Source organism: Gorilla gorilla, chromosome 7, assembly GCF_029281585.2.
Source record: "Gorilla gorilla gorilla isolate KB3781 chromosome 7, NHGRI_mGorGor1-v2.1_pri, whole genome shotgun sequence".
Classification (NCBI taxonomy): Eukaryota; Metazoa; Chordata; class Mammalia; order Primates; family Hominidae; genus Gorilla; species Gorilla gorilla.
The window spans coordinates 99,632,316-99,652,299 of record NC_073231.2 but is presented as its reverse complement, the minus strand read 5'-3'; the positions used below and the strand labels follow the sequence as shown (position 1 = coordinate 99,652,299).

General features: G+C 40.1%; 1 protein-coding gene across 8 annotated transcripts in view; it reads right to left on the bottom strand.

The window, feature by feature from the left end:
• TMEM67 (transmembrane protein 67) overlaps positions 1-19,984 on the bottom strand; it is a 65,742-nt gene that overhangs the window by 23,644 nt on the left and 22,114 nt on the right. For 5 of the 8 annotated variants that reach the window (XR_008668035.2, XR_008668034.2, XM_019032936.4 and 2 more), the window contains 10 exons: positions 16,249-16,403; positions 16,014-16,122; positions 15,251-15,337; positions 14,525-14,590; positions 11,599-11,755; positions 10,631-10,754; positions 9,034-9,139; positions 5,626-5,682; positions 3,648-3,746; positions 114-212 (listed from right to left, as the gene is read on the bottom strand). Coding sequence is in view for 4 of the 8 variants with exons in the window: in XM_019032936.4 (XP_018888481.2) it covers positions 114-212; positions 3,648-3,746; positions 5,626-5,682; positions 9,034-9,139; positions 10,631-10,754; positions 11,599-11,755; positions 14,525-14,590; positions 15,251-15,337; positions 16,014-16,122; positions 16,249-16,403 (1,059 nt within the window). In the remaining 4 variants the exon portion in view is untranslated. The remainder of the gene's footprint in view (positions 1-113; positions 213-3,647; positions 3,747-5,625; positions 5,683-9,033; positions 9,140-10,630; positions 10,755-11,598; positions 11,756-14,524; positions 14,591-15,250; positions 15,338-16,013; positions 16,123-16,248; positions 16,404-19,984) is intronic. The other 3 variants (XR_008668037.2, XR_008668036.2, XM_055349389.2) reach the window with 1 other exon arrangement.

The window sequence follows — 19,984 nt, the reverse complement described above, 5'->3', positions numbered from 1 at the left end:
TTTCTTAATACTGTTGATCAAAAATTCTCTCAAATAAAAATAGTTCCTTTATAAAGAAAGCTTTTCAACTATTCAGATATTGGCAGTTGGGGAAAATTCAGAAACTCACGCACTTTGAAGAAAATAAGCCAGTAAAGACCTGTTCCCACTGTGATGATAAAGAAAACATTGGCCAGATCACCAGCATAGTACACCAAGAATTTCACAACTGTCTGCAATTAAAAAAAAAGAATTACAGCTGTTTAAGACTCCATGTATATACCACTTTTAGTAACACTACCACTTTTATACATCATCCACTCCATTTCTTAAGCCTGAAGCCTTGTTTCACATATCCCCATATGATCCAGCTATAAAGACCACCTGCTTCCTCCTCCTTGCTACCTTTTGGCTCCTTACCTTTCTGGCCATTCCTGGTAGCCTCTTCTTTCAACTCTTCTCATCTTTCACTATCTAAGAAAATGGAACTGCTTCCTAATTTTCTCTTAGTTGGGAATCCTCCCCTCTAATCTCTCCTCCACACTACCACCAGAGTTAGTTTTCTAAGATGTAAATTGGATTGTGTCACTCCCCTTGTTAAAAATGAACAACTCCTCACTGCAATATAAATTCCTGATCCACAAGGTCTTTCACAATATGGGCCAAAATTAACTTTTTAGCCTCATCTGCCAGTTCCAGCCATGTAGTCAATGACTAACCACTCCATACGTTCATCTCAAATACTTTCTGGAATAAAATGGGCATTGTTTTACCAAATATTCTTCTCTTCCTCTCTGGTAAGCTCTCATGATTTCTGAGAGCACAGACTATGTCTGTCTTGGCTCACTAACACATTCTCCAGCTCCTGGTAGAGTGCCAGACACTTAGACAATAGAGCCTCAGTGACTACTGTGGAATGAACAGATAATCCCACTTAAAGTTCATTTCTCTGGGAAGCCTTTCTGGACTATCCCAAGTAGTAAATCAAGTACCCCTGCTGATTCCTTAGCTCACTGGCTTTGGAATCAGAAAGATACTTTGGTTAAAGCTACCACGTAACCTTTCTCATGTTCTTCATCAGCAAAACGGAAATACCTATTACTGAGTTGCAAAAATCAAGTGAGTAGAAAATTTAACCTTTACCTCAATTTCATCACATGTAAAATGCAAATAATAATAATAACCTAACTTCAAAGAGCTACTGTGAGGATTAAGAAAATTACATACATAAAGCTTTAAAAAGTGCCTGGTACATGGTAAATATTTTTTAAATGTTTAATAAAAATAAAAGGTTAACCATGAAGTGAAAGTATAAAGTTAATAGAATAAAATGTGGACTATCTTTGTGATCTTGATGTAGGGACGGTTTTCCTAAACAAGATCCCAAAAGCACGTATCATAACATGAAAAAATATTCAGATATGATGATATCAAAACCAAAAGTTTCTGGCCAGGCGTGGTGGCTCATGCCTGTAATCCCAGCACTTTGGGAGGCTGAGGTGGGCGGATCATGAGGCCAGGAGTTCAAGACCAGCCTGAACAAGATGGTGAAACCCCGTCTCTACTAAAAATACAAAAATTAGCCAGGCATGGTGGTGTGCGCCTGTAATTCCAGCTACTCAGGAGGCTGAGGCAGGAGAATTGCTTGAACCCGGGAGGCAGAGGTTGCAAGTGAACCAAGATTGTGCCTCTGCACTCCAGCCTCGGCGACAGAGTGAGACTCCATCTCAAAAAAACAACAACAAAAAACAAAAATGAAAACAAAAACAAACCTGAAAGTTTCTGTTAAACAAAGGACTACATGGATAAAAATAACAGATGGGTCACATATTTATTTGGTCATATATTTCAACATCAAAAACCAAAAAGGGGTTACTATTTAGAAAATACAAAGGTTCAATGGCGCCCAGGCTGGAGTGCAGTGGTGTGATCTTGGCTTGCTACAACCTCCACCTCCTAGCCGCCTGCCTTGGCCCCCCAAAGTGTGGAGATTGCAGCCTCTGCCCGGCTGCCACCCCGTCTGGGAAGTGAGGAGCGTCTCTGCCTGGCCGCCCATCGTCTGGGATGTGAGGAGCCCCTCTGCCTGGCTGCCCAGTCTGGAAAGTGAGGAGCGTCTCTGCCCGGCCGCCATCCCACCTGGGAAGTGAGGAGCGCGGCCGCCATCCCATCTAGGAAGTGAGGAGCGTCTCTGCCCGGCCGCCCATCGTCTGAGATGTGGGGAGCGCCACTGCCCGGCCGCGACCCCGTCTGGGAGGTGAGGAGCGTCTCTGCCCAGCCGCCCCGTCTGAGAAGTGAGGAGACCCTCTGCCTGGCAACCGCCCCGTCTGAGAAGTGAGGAGCCCCTCCGCCCAGCTGCCACCTCATCTGGGAAGTGAGGAGTGTCTCCGCCCCGCAGCCACCCCGTCCGGGAGGGAGGTGGGGGTCAGCCCCCACCAGGCCAGCCACCCCGTCCGGGAGGGAGGTGGGGGAGTCAGCCCCCCCGCCCGGCCAGCCGCCCCGTCCGGGAGGGAGGTGGGGGGGTCAGCCCCCCGCCCGGCCAGCCGCCCTGTCCGGGAGGGAGGTGGGGGGGTCAGCCCCCTGCCCAGCCAGCCGCCCCGTCCGGGAGGTGAGGGCGCCTCTGCCCGGCTGCCCCCACTGGGAAGTGAGGAGCCCCTCTGCCTGGCCACCACCCCGTCTAGGAGGTGTACCCAACAGCTCATTGAGAACAGGCCATGATGACAATGGCGGTTTTGTGGAATAGAAAAGGGGGCAAGGTGGGGAAAAGATTGAGAAATCGGAAGGTTGCTGTGTCTGTGTAGAAAGAAGTAGACATGGGAGACTTTTCATTTTGTTCTGTACTAAGAAAAATTCTTCTGCCTTGGGATCCTGTTGATCTATGACCTTACCCCCAACCCTGTGCTCTCTGAAACATGTGCTGTGTCCACTCAGGGTTAAATGGATTAAGGGCGGTGCAAGATGTGCTTTGTTAAACAGATGCTTGAAGGCAGCATGCTCCTTAAGAGTCATCACCACTCCCTAATCTCAAGTACCCAGGGACACAAACACTCTGCCTAGGAAAACCAGAGACCTTTGTTCACTTGTTTGTCTGCTGACCTTCCCTCCACTACTGTCCTATGACCCTGCCAAATCCCCCTCTGCGAGAAACACCCAAGAATGATCAATAAAAAAAAAATAAAATTAAAAAAAAATAATAATTCAATGAAATAAAAAAAGAAAATACAAAAAAAATTCTTCAAATAAACAATAAAAACTGGAAACATAATAGAGAAATGGGCAAGGGATATAAACAGGCAGTTCACAGAAGGAGAAACCCAAATGATTAAAATGTATATGAAGAGTACAGAGAAATGAAAATGAAATCAACAATGACATACTACTATATGCCATGAGGGTGGCAAAAAATGAAAAGGTTGGAAAAATATCAAGTGTTGCCAAGTATGTGCAGAAATAAGAAGAGCATTGCTGGTGGGAATATAGACTGGCATACAGTATGGTGGGAAGAAAATGAGGTACGCATATACCATATGACCCAGCAATACTTATCCTAATTACATATCCCAGAAAAATTCAATGCAACTTTTTTACTTATCCTCTAGCTGTGTCTTATGAGAAGGATCCAGAATGGTCAAAAGATTAAAAATATTCTTAAAAAACTCCTGAGATTATACCTGTAAATCAATCATGGGACTCCCAATGCGCCTCTTCCATCCTGCTGTCTTCAAAAGAGATGCTAAAACAGCTAGCCCACCCAATACACCCAAAGCAATCTAAAAAACAAAAGAACAATTGAGAATTTATGTAATTTCTGTCATCGGTGTTCCAAAACACTGTGAACAGAAAGTAAGGAAGTGCTCAAAAAAATGGAGGGGTGGGAAATGTTGAAAGGACACAGGAGTCAGCCGGGCACAGTGGCTCACGCCTGTAATCCCAGCACTTTGGGAGGCCGAGGCGGGCGGATCATGAGGTCAGGAGATCAAGACCATCCTGGCTAACACGGTGAAACCCGTCTCTACTAAAAATACAAAAAATTAGCTGGGCATGGTGGTGGGTGCCTGTAGTCCCAGCTACTGGGGAGGCTGAGGCAGGAGAATGGCATGAATCTGGGAGCGGAGCTTGCAGTGAGCCACCAAGATCGCGCCACTGCACTCCAGCCTGGGCGACAGAGCGAGACTCCATCTCAAAAAAAAAAAAAGAACGGACACAGGAGTCAAGTTGGAGGAACTTGTAATGGCCAAATCTGGGACAATTTGAACAAGAAAACAAATAATAATATATTATAATTACTAGAATAAAATAAATATGAGTTCACACTGATTTAAAAATAAATAATTGAATAAATAATGTGAGCAAAGGGAGAGTTTCTCCTTATAGTAAAGTTCCAAATTAATAAATAAAAAAGTAATTAGGGAAACAGAAAATCACCATCAGGCAAATATCACAGTGAAACTTTCTGCAGGCAAAATCATCAATGGATGCTATTTAATAAAATTAGAGGGCCGGGCACCGTGGCTCACGCCTGTAATCCCAGCATTTTGGGAGGCCGAGACGGGCGGATTGCCTGAGGTCAGGAGTTCGAGACCAGTTTGGCCAATATGGTGAAACCCTGTCTCTACTAAAAATATTAAAAAATTAGCTGGGTGTGGTGGTGTGTACCTGTAATCCCAGCTACTAGGGAGGCTGAGGCAGGGGAATTGCTTAAACCAGCTGGGTGAAGGTTGCAGTGGGCCGAGATAGCGCCACTGCACTCCAGACTGGGCGACAGAGTGAGACTCCATTTAAAATAAAATAAAATAAAATTAGAGGGCCGGCTGGGCATGGTGGCTCACCCCTGTATTCCCAGCACTTTGGGAGGCTGAGGCAGGTGGATCACCTGAGGTTGGGAATTCGAGACCAGCCTGACCAACATGGAGAAACCCCATCTCTACTAAAAATACAAAAATTAGCTGGGTGTGGTGACACATGCCTGTAATCCCAGATACTCAGGAGGCTGAGACAGGAGAATCGCTTGAACCTGGGAGGCAGAGGTTGCGGTGAGCTGAGATCGTGCCATTGCACTCCAGCCTGGGCAACAAGTGCAAAACTCCGTCTCAAAAAAAAAATGAGAGGGGGAGAATAAGAAGAATAAGAAGCAGGATGTTTGCATAATTTCAAAGAATCTCCCCCATGAGATACTTATTTTTATTTATTATTATAGCATCACTTTGGTGGCATCTTTGCCAAAACTATATGAACTCAATTTGATCATGGGAAAATACCAGACAAACCCAAATTGAGGGCCAAAATAATGGACCAGTACTCTTCAGAAGTGTTAGGGTCATGAAAGACAAAGAAAGACTAAGAATCTGTCACACATTGTAAAACACTAACGAGATATGATAGCTAAAAGCAATATGTGACCCTAGATTGGGTCCTGAAACAGAAAAAAATTCAATAGTGAAATTCAAATAGTATGTAGTTTAGTTAATAGGACTACATCAATATTAATTTCCAGATTATGATCATTGTACTAAGGTTTTGTATGCTAACATTAGGGGAGTCTGGGGAAAGAATAGCTGGCAAATTTGTTTTAGCAACTTTCTTGCACATCTGAAATTATTTAATTATAAAATACACTGTATATATTTTAAAAGATTAAAATAAACTTACATCTGTCTGGACATGTGCTTCTCCATGATCCATTTCATATGTGACTGAGAAAGAAACCTGATATTTAAAACAAAACAAATTAGCTATACTGAAATTGTATGATACAAACTTACTTTTGTTATAAAAATACATTTGTAGCTGTAACAAATACATTTGTTATAAATATACATATGTACAAATACATTTGTACATAAACAGTATAGTTTTTAACTATCAATATTACTAGAGTTGACCTTTAACTTACACGTAAATAGATATGCTTTTGAGAATTACTTGTGCTGCTTTAAGTATCCTTTCACACACATTAAAAAAGGGGCTCATTAGGAGATAAGTTAAATTCATGCACAAACTAATCATATTTCATTTTCTGATAGACTTCTGTAACTGAGGAATTTGACTAAACTTGTGCATCAGGAATTTAGCAATTGGGTAAACCACCAGTTGCTAAACCGCAGATTAATCAAAGGTCTGAACAAAATCTTAAAGATACCACTACATTAAGAGACAAGAGAAAGAAGAACCTAGTAAAGGGTCAGAGAAGAGGACTGTGAGGGGTAGGAGAGGAAGATACCTAAGTCTTACCATGGTCACAGAATAGAGAGTTTCAAGAAGGAGGAGGAGGTTGAGTACAGTGTCAAATGTTGTATAAATGTCAAGGAAAGAAAGCCACTATATGTGGAAATCATTGCTGACTTTCATGAAAGAGGTTTTCAAAGAAGTAAATGGCAAGAGCCAGACTGCAAATGATGAATGAATAAATGGTTGGGAAATGAAGAAGAGCTACAATAGCAAGCTGGGCAGCTGGCAGAACTGAGTAAAATGTTTGTTTGTTTAGTTGGTTGTTTTAGTTTGTTTTTAAGATAAGGCAATCTGAGAGTTTTTATAAGCAAAGGAAAGGGACTTGCAGAGAGACTTGGCTGAATAAGACATTAGGGATGGAACAGGATATTGGAAAAGGTACTGTAAATGAGTTTAGATAGAAGATTAGTTTAGGAAGAGAGGAAGGGACCTTCTTTCTTAGAAACAGGAACAAGAAATGGGAAGGACAATGAAACAGAGATTCTGAAATATTAAAGAGGAAATCTTAAGGAATTCATATTAGATGGTCCTGATCTGCTCAAGACCAGATAAAGAGCAGAGACATAGCTGGATGTTTACAACTGATGTAAAATTTTGCAACAGCTGCCATGAGAAATTAAGAAATGATGAAAGAATTGTATATTTTATAATTAGAATAATTTGAGGTGGACTTCATCAATGTAGTTTCATGACTTAACTTTTTTTTTTTTCTTTTGAGACAGAGTCTCACTCTGGTGTGCAGTGGTGCAATCTTGGTTTACTGCCATCTCTACATCCCAGGTTCAAGCGATTCTCCTGCCTCAGCCTCCCAAGTAGCTGGGATTACAGGTACCCGCCACCATGCCCAGATAATTTTTTTTGTTGTTGTATTTTTAGCAGACAGGGTTTCACCATGTTGGCCAGGCTGGTCTCTAACTCCTGACCTCAACTGATCTGCCTGCCTCAGCCTCCCACAGTGCTGGGATTACAGGCATGAGCCACTATGACCAGCTGACTTAACTTTTTTCTATTTGTTATTTTTCAATTTATCAAGGCTTAGTTTAGAATTATTTTGGACAAGAATAATATTTAAAGAAAAAACTCAGAAGTGTTTTACATTAAAAAAAAAAAAATATATATATATATATTTTTTTGAGACAGAGTTTCACTCTTTGCCCAGGCTGGAGTGCAATGGCGTGCTCTCAGCTCACTGCAACCTCCGCCTCTTGGGTTCAAGTGATTCTCCTGCCTCAGCTTCCCAAGCAGCTGGGATTACAGGCAAGCACCACCATGCCTGGCTAATTTTGTATTTTTAGTAGAGACAGGGTTTCACTATGTTGGTCAAGCTGAAAATAAATATATTCTTGATTACCCATAATATCACTCCAGGAAGTTTTAAACCAGGCAGTCTTTTGTTGTTACCAAGCATGTTTTGGATTTTCTTCTCCTCTCATTACAGTGTATACAAGCTCAGTCAATGGAAACTAATTTTAGCATTGGATTAGGTAATACAAATGAGGATGGAAAGTCTTTAAAAGTTATACTACATGTGTATTTTTGCTTAATTAAAGTTTGAATCCAATAGCAGTCAAGTACAAGTACAAGCACAACAGAGAGGCCAAAAGCACTGGCTGAAGGAACTAGAATATTAAAATACAGAAGTAAAATAGTAGAAATTCAAAGCTCTTACAGAGTTTGGAGGTAAGAAATGCTTATGCTCTACTTCTCATGTTTTTAGAGAAAGAAGAGAATAGCCACTTAATCTCTAGGAGGAAAAAGTACAGAAGAATTACCTCTGTTTTTTTTACCTCTATCCCTCTCTCATTTACCCCTCCTCAAAGCAGGGATGCTTTATCTGACTGGAGAAGTTGAGAAGAGGAACTGAGCATGTGTGGCTCAACCTTCTTTAGGCTCATTCTCTGCAGTGCAGCCTAAGAGGTCTCGCTTCCATACGTAGGCCCTCCCAGGCAGGAGAGGCCTTCTGTCCTGTAGTTAAGTTTAATTTAGTTGGTGAAGTAGTGGGAAACCTATTTGGCTGCAGGTCCAAACTACATCCTCTAGTTCATGTTAGCAATACTAGTTATAAAGCTGATAATCATCATCTCTTTCTGCCTGTTGAAGTATGTCTCTATTAAGTGGGCCATAGATTGGTGAGCACACATATGCCCACTGTAAAGTCTGAGTTCCCGGCTTAATTGGGCAAAGACACAAAATCTTTATTTATTTATTTATTTATTTTGAGATGGAGTCTTGCTCTTTCGCCCAGGCTGGAGTGCAGTGGCGCGATCTCGGCTCATTACACCTTCGCCTCCCAGGTTCAAGTGATCCTCCTGCCTCAGCCTCCTGAGTAGCTGGGATTACAGATGTGCGCCACCACGCCTGGCTAATTTTTGTATTTTTAGTAAAGACGGGGTTTCACCATGGTGGTCAGGCTGGTCTCGAATTCCTGGCTTCATGATCTGCCCGCCTTAGCCTCCCAAAGTACTGGGATTACAGGCATGAGCCACTGTGCGTGACCCACAAAATCTTAACAAAAGCAAGGTGGCCAAAAAGAACAGGAGCAGACATTGAACATCTCAGCATATCCCAGGATCCCTAACAAGGATACTCAACTGCTGGTGAGGCTTCTACTGAAAACCATAATCCATTCTTACTTTTTTATACTCAGGATCCATAAGAACTCACCTCTTACCATTATTAGTAAAAAATAATTAAGACTTGACTATATGTAGAGAAAGGTTTATTTAGAACTTAAAAAAAAAAAAAGACTGTCTTTTGACCAAAATGTAAACTGAATCAGTATTATACTCTATTTATACATACAAGGGCACTGATAAGTCAGGAACTCACCTTCACAGACTGGCTGTTGGCATCTTTGATATCAATGTCACTGTAGGCAATGGTGATTAAGGGAGGGTAGATGTTTCCATTTATTGTGTTGGGTACAAGGTGGATGCTATTTAAAAGAAAATACATTTATAGTAATCAGTATATCCGGGCCTTTAAACAGACATTTAACTTACCATTTCTTTTGAATTTAATATGAATTGTCTGATGATCTCAGAACCAAGTAGTTAACAAGGACTAAGGAAGGTTACACATAAACTAATGATGACAACAAAAGCTATCTTCAGTGATCAAGACTTGAACATTAAAATATACCATCTGATGGTGTAAGATTAAAGAAAAAGCAAACCAAAAATGTACCATCTGAGATAAATTAGAAGCTCAATCCAAGTCCTGTGAAGTTTACAAATGAAATCACTGAAGCACTATAAACTATCTTTGAGGAATAATCAAAAGTACAGTGCTACATGAAGCCTAAAGAAAGGCAGATAAGGTCTTGATTTTCAAAAGAGAAAGATGAATTCTTAACAAAATAATATGTGTCAAGCCAGGTGCAGTGGCTCATGCCTGTAATCCCAGCACTTTGGGAGGCCAAGGTGGGAAGACTGCTTGAGCCCAGGAGTTCAAGACCAGTCTGGGCAACATAGCAAGACCCCGTCTCAAGATAAACAAATAAATAAATTTTTAAATTAAAAAAAAAAGTGTCAGCTGTAATATGGTTATGGCACAAAGTGAGGTTCATTTTGCCAAATTCGATGCATTAGTACTGCACAGTTTGTGAATTCAAAAAGGAAAGTGCCAATCACTAGGGGCCAGCATGGTTTCATCAAGAACACATCAAGTCTGACTAGGTGCATTTTCATTTTTACTAGGAACACCATATTAGCAGACTGAAGAAATGCTGAAAAGACAGTACATTTGGATTTCAGCATGATAAATAACAAAGTTTCTGCACTGTTTATAAGATTATGAGAATCAAAATGAAATAACTGAAAAATAAGTATATTGAAGTACTTCAAAGTACCAAACTACTGAGATGATGGTGTTGATTTTCATCAGTGTATTCAAGGTACACATCATAAAATATTATAGTGGGAAAGTCACTAAGATTTTAGAGATCTCACACTGGAAAAGAAAGAGAAATTTAAGTGGTGCGGTACTATCCTAACGTAGGATCATAATGAGATTATCCTAGGAAGAGGGAGGTGTTGAAAATTAATCTGGGTAAACCTAGAACAAAAGCCACTGAAAGAAATTAGGACAGGGGAGTCCTAAATATTAACAATCATCTGGCAAGCTCTTTCTGAAACACCAATTTCAGCCTCACTGGTATTTACTTAGCTATTCGCAACCCATTCTAATTCAGCAGGTAGAGTGGGACCTATAATGTGCATTTTGACCTAACTCCTCACACTCTTCTGTTATAGTTTCCCCCTTGGCTATTCACTTTTACTGGTCTATGCCAATCTACACATACACCTAAAATAACCCGACCAACTGTTCCAATTCAGTTGTCCTTATTGTTTTCATCTACTAATGACTGGCAAACACTTCCATTATGATATTTTCCCATAAATAATATCATTAGACATTTGTTTACCTCAGTGATATTTGAGTAGCAACTCGAATTACTCTTGGCTGAGTTCCTAAGTCATTTTCTCGTCCACTTACTGCATCCACTAAGAAAATGCGCCGAGTTAGAAGCCACTTTCCAGAGTTGCTGTCTTTTATTATAAAAAGAAAAAAGTTTACTGCACAAATTTAAAACATAAAATTATTGCTTTAGATAAGATGGCTGCAAAAAGCTACTAGTATAAGAAACACCTGACAATGGCCTTCTCTAACTCATGTGAATGTCTTCTTTTGTTTTTTTTAGACAGGGTCTCACTCTGTTGACCAGGCTATAGTGCAATAGCATGATCATGGCTCACTGCATGCATCCTCAACCTCCTGGGCTCAAGTGATCCTCCCACCTCAGCCTCCAGAGTAGCTGGGACTATAAGGGTGCACCATCACACCAAGCTAAATTTTTTTTTGTAGCAACCAGTTCTAATTATGTTGCCTAGGTTGGTCTTCAATTTCTAGGCTCAAGCAATTCTCTCGTCTTGGCCTCCCAAAGTGCTGCGATAATAGGCGTGAGCCACCGTGCCTTGGACTTGAATGTCTTCTGATTGAACTTTTCATAAATTTGGAAGGCTTTCCCCTGCAAATTACCTGAAAAAGCAGAATTTTATAACATGAATAACAACAAAAGAAACTAATTTGTCCAAAAAAGCATATTTGCGACAGCTTGACGAAAAAGCCCCAATTTACGGTTCTACTAATGTTTCTCAGGATATACCCTCAGCAACAGTATAATTTCTTAACAATATGTCTGGCAATAAAATTAGCAACAGTTTCTAAGTCCACCAGCAATTTATTGTTTCATTTTTTGGCACACTGTATAGAACCATATAAGAGAGAATTCATGACCTTTCTTATAATCAGTGGTTTATTAAATTATCATGTAGGTTAACTTATTTATTGATTTCTGCTCAGGGAAAAGAGTGGTATGTATGGATGTCTTACCTTGGTTCACAAATATCTTATTATGTTGAAGATTTAGGTTTAACACAGGCACAGCCAAAATATATTGATGTTGATTTTCATCAGTATATTCAAGGTACACATCATAAAATATAGGAGTGGGAAAGTCAATTAAGATCTTAGAGATAGGAATCTCACACTGAAAAGTAAAATTAAAAATAAAAGCACATAAAACAGCAACTTAAAGTACTAAAAAGTAAAAAATAAAATAAAATAAAAGATCACAATTGAAAATTAGCAAGCATATTTATTATCTTCAGAGTGTTTTTCTAGTTTTGCAAAATATCTTTATACTACCTTGTTTATATGCATTTTCATTTGTCTTCCAAAACATGAATACTATGATTATTTTATAAGGACCAAAAACACTAACAGTAAAGAACTGCTTTGAGAATTTTGAGAACTTCTTGAGCTTCAACTCAGATGAAGGAGGTATACCTTCATTCTCAATATTAAGGGTACATCAGTGAAAAGGTTTAAAACTACTGTCCTACGGGATAAATTCCCAATTTTTTCTCCTGCTGTACAATGATGTCTACGATCTGGCTTCCATTAACCAAGCCAGGCTTATCTCTCATTACTCCCTATCAGTCTATGGTGGTCCATTCATACTAATCTACTTGTAGTTTCTAAATATGCCATACTACTGTATGTCTCTCTGTCATTACAAATGTGATTTCTGTCTGATATTTCCTTCCCCACTGTGTTCTTCTGGAAAACTCATATTCATTATACAAATCCAGGTATCACTTACTTTGTGAAGCCTTTCTATACTTCCCCAGGAATCAGTACCTTGTACATACCTATAGAATGACACTTATCACATTCTTTGCAATTCTTTGTCTATATAACTGTTTTGCCCACTAGGCTATGAAGGACTTGAGAGTTAGCCAGGTTCAATGAAATAAAAATGCTTTTTAAACCTGATGATGGAACATTGGCTCCACAGTTTATGTGACACAAGTCTTTGAGTAAATTACCTAATTACATGGCATAATTTCCTCATCTGTGAAGCACAGATACTATGTATCTCATATAGTTATTTTATGAATCAAATGGGATAATAACGATAAAATGCTGAGCACACAGAGATAGGCATTACATAAGTGTTGATCTTTCTGGCCTATGTTAGAAGCACAATAACATTTATTTTAACAACAACAGCAACAACGTGTAAATCATTTCTGACAAAAGAAGTAAATTCATGTTCATGGTAGAAAATTTGGAAATTATAAAAAAGAAAAAAATAATTTCTAACCCCACTATCCAGAGGTAACCACTGTTAGTAGATTCTTCCAATCTACTTTCCATAATGGTATTTTTTGTTATGGTTTTGTTCTATGGTTGTGCATGGAACTTTATCAAGATGTACTTTTACAGACTAATGAATTGATATGGTTTGGCTGTGTCCCCACCCAAATCTCATCTTGGACTGTAGTTCCCATAATCCCCATGTGTCATGGGAAGGACCCGGAGGGAGGTAATTGAATCATAGGGGCAGTTACCCTCATGCTGTTCTCATGATAGTGAGTGAGTTCTCATGAGATCTGATGGTTTTATGAGGGGCTTTTCCCCCTTTTGCTCAGTACTTCTCTTCCTGTCACCATGTGAAAAAGGACATGTTTGCTTCCCTTCCACCATGATTGTAAGTTTCCTGAGGCCTCCTCAGCCATGGTGAACTGTGAGTCAATTAAACCTATTTCCTTTGTAAATTACCCAGTCTCGGATGTGTTTTTATTAGCAGTGTGAGAATGGACTAATACATGCATGTTTTTCAAGTATTGAATGGCTCATAATATTCCTTAGTAAGATAATGTAATTTCAAAATAGGTATCCAAGTAAGGAAAGTCAGAGAAGGAAGGAGAAAGAAAAGAATGGAAGAAGATGAAGGAATTATTTTTATTTGTTATGAGGGGGTAGAAGAAGGGAGTAACTTTTTATTAGTCATTTTAAAAAAGTAGTATTTTTACTTTATTTCAAAATGCTCAGAAGTAAGCATTACTTTTTAAGACCTATAAGCCTAGAAGCAGATAAACAATTTATTATGAAGATGTAATATTATATGATGTTTAAGACTCTAGGCCGGATGAGGTGGCTCACACCTGTAATCCCAGCACTTTGGGAGGCCAAGGCTGGTGGATCAGTTGAGGTCAGGAGTTTGAGACAAGCCTGGTCAACACGGCAAAACCCCATCTCTATGCAAAACACAAGAATTAGCTGGGTGTGGTGGTACATGCCTGTTGTCCCAGCTACTCAGGTGGTTGAGGCACGAGAATTGCTTGAACCCAGGAGGCAGAGATTGCAGTGAGCCGAGATTGCACCACTGCACTCCAGCCTGGGCAACAGAGCAAGACTCTGTCTCAAAAAACAAAAAACTCTATAGATAACAAGGTGCTCTGTTTATGCCACTTAAATTAAGCTTTTACGTACCCAGGTAATAAAAAATTATATTAAATAGTGAAATTATTCATCACTATTAAAAACATTCCCGGCCAGGCACGGTGGCTCATGCCTGTAATCTCAGCACTTTGGGAGGCTGAGAAGGGCAGATTATCTGAGGTGGGGAGTTCAAGATCAGCCTGATCAACATGGAGAAACCCTGTCTTTACTAAAAATACAAAAAATTAGCTGGGCGTGGTGGCACATGTCTGTAATTCCAGCTACTCGGAGGCTGAGGCAGGAGAATCACTTGAACCTGGGAGGCGGAGGTTGTGGTGAACTGAGATTGCACCACTGCACTCCAGCCTGGGCAACAAGAGCAAAACTCCATCTCAAAAAAAAAAAAAAAAAAAAAAACCAAGAAAAAAAAAATTTCCAATCTCAAAAATTTAAGTATTATTCCAATCACTGCCGATATGATATTTTGAAAAATAAAGCTAAAATATAGACTAATATCGTTCAAACTTACATTTTGTTGGTAGGTTGTTCCAAATGAATAAGCAGCATCTAGCCTTGTCTCTGTGTCTGGACAAAGCTACAGCAAAATAATACAACAGATAAATATCTCTCACAAATGTTTTCTATTCTTATACTCAAGAGTTCTCAAACCCGAACATGGATATATGCTCTACATAATACTTATTTAATGTATCAAGGATATGAAAAGTTAAGGGAACATCTGTTATAAATGAAAGTCATAACTTTAAAGAAATAAAACTTAGCCAGGCATGGTGGCTCATGCCTGCAATCCCAGCACTTTGGGAGGCCAAGAAGGGCGGATCACGAGGTCAGGAGATCAAGACCATCCTGGCTAACATGGTGAAACCCCGTCTCTACTAAAAGTACATAAAAATTAGCCGGACGTGGTGGCAGTCGCCTGTAGTTCCAGCTCCCAGCTGAGGCAGGAGAATGGCGTGAACCTGGGAGGCGGAGCTTGTAGTGAGCTGAGATCGCGCCACTGCACTCCAGCCTGGTTAAGAAAGCGAGACTCCATCTCAAAAAAAAAGAAAAAAGAAAAAAACAAAAACAAACAAACAAAAAACTTAAGAAATTCTAATTTAAAGCATCAGAAAAAAAATCAACTGCAGTATGTAACTGATGCTTTATTCATACAATAATCTAATCTTTTCCTCTTGGCTTTGTCTCAGGCAAAAATAATGCACGTTATTAATTCTTTGACTAGAATCATGCTTACCTGTAAAACACCTCCTTCTAAAGTTTGCCACTTGAGAAAATTTCCTCTTATATCATAGGAAGCAGCAACAAACTTCAGTTTTGTATTCTGATTAAAGAAAACAAGAGCAAAATCAGGTCAAATACTCTGAAAGTAATACAATATCCTATAAAGAAATTTTCATTGTTGACTGATCTTTTTTGTTGAAAAATTACATTCAATTATCTTTATTTTGAGGCTCAATTAATCTATTTCTATGACTAAATAGACCTGAAAGAATTGGACTGGTTTTTTGCATGAAAATTACTATTCTAGAATTGAGAGGCAGCACTAGTGACAGATAGCCTCCTTTCGAACCTGTTAAATAGGAGGCAGTGTGGGAGAATAGTATCTCCTCATTCTGGAAGGTCAAAAAGTTACAGGTAGGAATTTGGCCCTGTGAAGTGCTGAGCAATGTCACAGAGCCCCAATCAATCTTTGGAAGCACTTCTTTAAGGTGTGGAAAAACAGGACAGAGATTTTTTGCATTTGGTGATGAAAACTGCTCTTCCCAACCCTACAAGTACAACTTCTTGCCATAACCACATAATCCAGAAGTATCCACATATTCAGTAAGACAGCTAAACTCTATACTATTTAGTTCTTATAAGTTGTTGACATTTATATTTAGTTTAGTAACTGAGTTTGTACCAACAACCTAAAAAGGCAAGAATTGTAACTTTATTACCTTTTAAAATTATAAATCAAAATGTAGTTATCCTCTAATGATATTAGACACTTTTACCTGGTTTTCTCCTTTAAAACTGAAATTTGTAGGAAGAGAGGTAGAACTGAGCACTTGAGGTGCTAATCCTAACTGGTCTCCATAAAACAGCCAAGGAAGATTCTGTCTCCTATAAACAGTTACAACTGTTTTAATAATGGAGAATAAATATTTCTTATTATTAATATTTGTGAATATATTAATAACTGCACTGAATTCAGTCAAAATAACATTTCATCAATCAAAATATCCTTACCAAAATGAAATAGAATGAACAGTGCTCAGTCCAGCAGTATTTTCAAAGATAAACTGAAATAGTCCACATGCATCAAATGTGGCAAAGTCATAAGAATTCATATTCATCACACACATATTTCCAAGAGCTTGACAAGATGTTAGATTGGCATATACCTACAACAGAACAATGGCAAAGAAAAGTAACATGAACCTGAACAGTCTATGCAAAAGTTGATATAAAAATTTTACTTTGTGCAGGTCTGTTCCAAGATGGCCGAGTAGGAACAGCTCCGGTCTGCAGCTCCCAGCGTAATCAACGCAGAAGACAGGTGATTTCTGCATTTCCAACTGAGACACCTGGTTCATCTCACTGGGACTGGTTGAACAGTGGGTGCAGCCCATGGAGGGCAAGCTGAAGCAGGGTGGGGCATCACCTCACCCAGGAAGCGCAAGGGGTTGGGGGATTTCCCTTTCCTAGCCAAGGGAAGCCGTGACAGACTGTACCTGGAAAAATGGGACACCTCCGACTAAATACTGCGCTTTTCCAATGGTCTTAGCAAACGGCACACCAGATTACATCCCACACCTGGCTCGGCGGGTCCCACGCCTACAGAGCCTTGCTCACTGCTAGCGCAGCTGAGATCAACCTGCGAGGCAGCAGGCAGGCGGGGGGAGGGGTGTCTGCCATTGCTGAGGCTTGAGTAGGAAAACAAAGCAGCCGGGGAAGCTCGAACTGGATGGAGCCCACCGCAGTTCAGCAAGGCCTGCTGCCTCTGTTGACTCCACCTCTGGCGGCAGGGCATAGCTGAACAAAAGGCACCAGAAACTTCTGCAGAGTTAAACATCCCTGTCTGACAGCTCTGAAGAGAGCAGTGGTTCTCCCAGCACAGCGTTTGAGCTCAGAGAACGGACAGACTGCCTCCTCAAGTGGATCCCTGACCCTGTGTAGCCTAACTGGGAGACACCTCCCAGTAGGGGCCGACAGACACCTCATACAGGTGGGCGCCCCTCTGGGACGAAGCCTCCAGAGGAAGGATCAGGCAGCAATATTTGCTCTTCTACAACCTCCGCTGGTAATATCCAGGAAAACAGGGTCTGGAGTGGACCTCTAGCAAACTCCAACAGAGCTGCAGCTGAGGGAACTGTTAGAAGGAAAACTAACAAATAAAAGGAATAGCATCAACATCAACAAAAAGGACATCCACATCAAAACCCCATCTGTAGGTCACCAACATCAAAGACCAAAGGTAGGTAAAACCATAAAGATGGGGAGAAACCAAAGCAGAAAAGCTGAAAATTCTAAAAACCAGAGTGCCTCCTCTCCTCCAAAGGAACGCAGCTCCTCACCAGCAACAGAACAAAGCTGGATGGAGAATGACTTTGACAAACTGACAGAAGTAGGCTTCAGAAGGTCAGTAATAACAAACTTCTCTGAGCTAAAGGAGGATGTTCGAACCCGTCGGAAGGAAGCTAAAAACCTTGAAAAAAGATTAGACAAATGGCTAACTAGAATAAACAGTGTAGAGAAGACCTTAAATGACCTGATGGAGCTAAAAACCATGGCACAAGAACTATGTGATGCATGCACAAGCTTCAGTAGCCGATTTGGTCAAGTGGAAGAAAGGGTATCAGTAATTGAAGATCAAATTAATGAAATAAAGCGAGACGACAAGGTTAGAGAAAAAAGACTAAAAAGAAATGAACAAAGCCTCCAAGAAATATGGGACTATGTGAAAAGACCAAATCTATGTTTGATTGGTGTACCTGAAAGTGATGGGGAAAATGGAACCAAGTTGGAAGACACTCTTCAGGATATTATCCAGGAGAACTTCCCCAACCTAGCAAGGCAGGCCAACATTCAAATTCAGGAAATACAGAGAACAAAGATACTCCTTGAGAAGAGGAACCCCAAGACACATAATTGTCAGATTCACCAAGGTTGAAATGAAGGAAAAAATATTCAGGGCAGCCAGAGAGAAAGGTTGGGTTACCCACAAAGGGAAGCCCATCAGACTAACAGCAGATTTCTTGGCAGGAACTCTACAGCCAGAAGAGAGTGGGGGCCAATATTCAACATTCTTAAAGAAAAGAATTTTCAACCCAGAATTTCATATCCAGCCAAACTAAGCTTCATAAGTGAAGGAGAAATAAAATCCTTTACAGACAAGCAAAGGTTGAGAGATTTTGTCACCACCAGGCCTGCCTTACATAAGCTCCTGAAGGAAGCACTAAACATGGGAAGGAACAACCAGTACCAGCCACTGCAAAAACATGCCAAATTGTAAAGATCATCGATGCTAGGAAGAAACTGCATCAACTAATGGGCAAAATAACCAGCTAACATCATAATGACAGGATCAAATTCACACATACCAATATTACACCTTAAATGTAAATGGGCTAAATGCTCCAATTAAAAGACACAGACTGGCAAATTGGATAAAGAGTAAAGACCCATCAATGTGCTGTATTCAGGAGACCCATCTCACGTGCAAAGACACACATAGGCTCAAAATAAAGGGATGGAGGAAGATATACCAAGCAAATGGAAAGCAAAAGAAAGCAAGCATTGCAATCCTAGTCTCTGATAAAATAGACTTTAAACCAACAAAGATCAAAAGAGACAAAGAAGGGCATTACATAATAGTAAAGGGATCAATTCAACAAGAAGAGCTAACTATCCTAAATATATATGCACCCAATACAGGAGCACCCAGATTCATAAAGCAAGTCCTTAGAGACCTACAAAGAGACTTAGACTCCCACACAATAATAATGGGAGACTTTAACACCCCACTGTCAACATTAGACAGATCAACAAGACAGAAGGTTAACAAGAATATCCAGGACTTGAACTCAGCTCTGCACCAAGTGGACCTAATAGACATCTACAGAACTCTCCTCCCCAAATCAACAGAATATACATTCTTCTCAGCACCACCTCACACTTATTCCCAAATTGACCACATACTTGGAAATAAAGCACTCCTCAGCAAATGTAAAAGAACAGAGATCACAACAAACTGTCTCTCAGACCACAGTGCAATCAAATTAGAACTCAGGGTTAAGAAACTCACTTAAAACCACACAACGACATGGAAACTGAACAACTTGCTCCTGAATGACTACTGGGTAAATAATGAAATGAAGGCAGAAATAAAGATGATCTTTGAAATCAATGAGAACAAAGATACAATGTACCAGAATCTCTGGGACACATTTAAAGCAGTGTGTAGAGGGAAATTTACAGCACTAAATGCCCACAAGAGAAAGCAGGAAAGATCTAAAATCGACACCGTAACACCACAGTTAAAAGAAGTAAAGAAGCAAGAGCAAACAAATTCAAAAGAGAGCAGAAGGCAGGAAATAACTAAGACCAGAGGAGAACTGAAAGAGATAGAGACACAAAAAACCCTTCAAATCCAGGAGCTGGTTTTTTGAAAGGATCAACAAAATTGATAGACCGCTAGCAAGACTAATAAAGAGGAAAAGAGAGAAGAATCAAATAGACGCAATAAAAAATGATAAAGGCGATATCACCACCGATCCCACAGAAATACAAACTACTATCAGAGAATACTATAAACACCTCTATACAAATAAACTAGAAAATCGAGAAGAAATGGATAAATTCCTCGACACATACACCCTCCCAAGACTAAACCTGGAAGAAGCTGAATCCCTGAATAGACCAACAACAGCGTCTGAAATTGAGGCAATAATCAATAGCCTACCAACCAAAAAAAGTCCAGGAC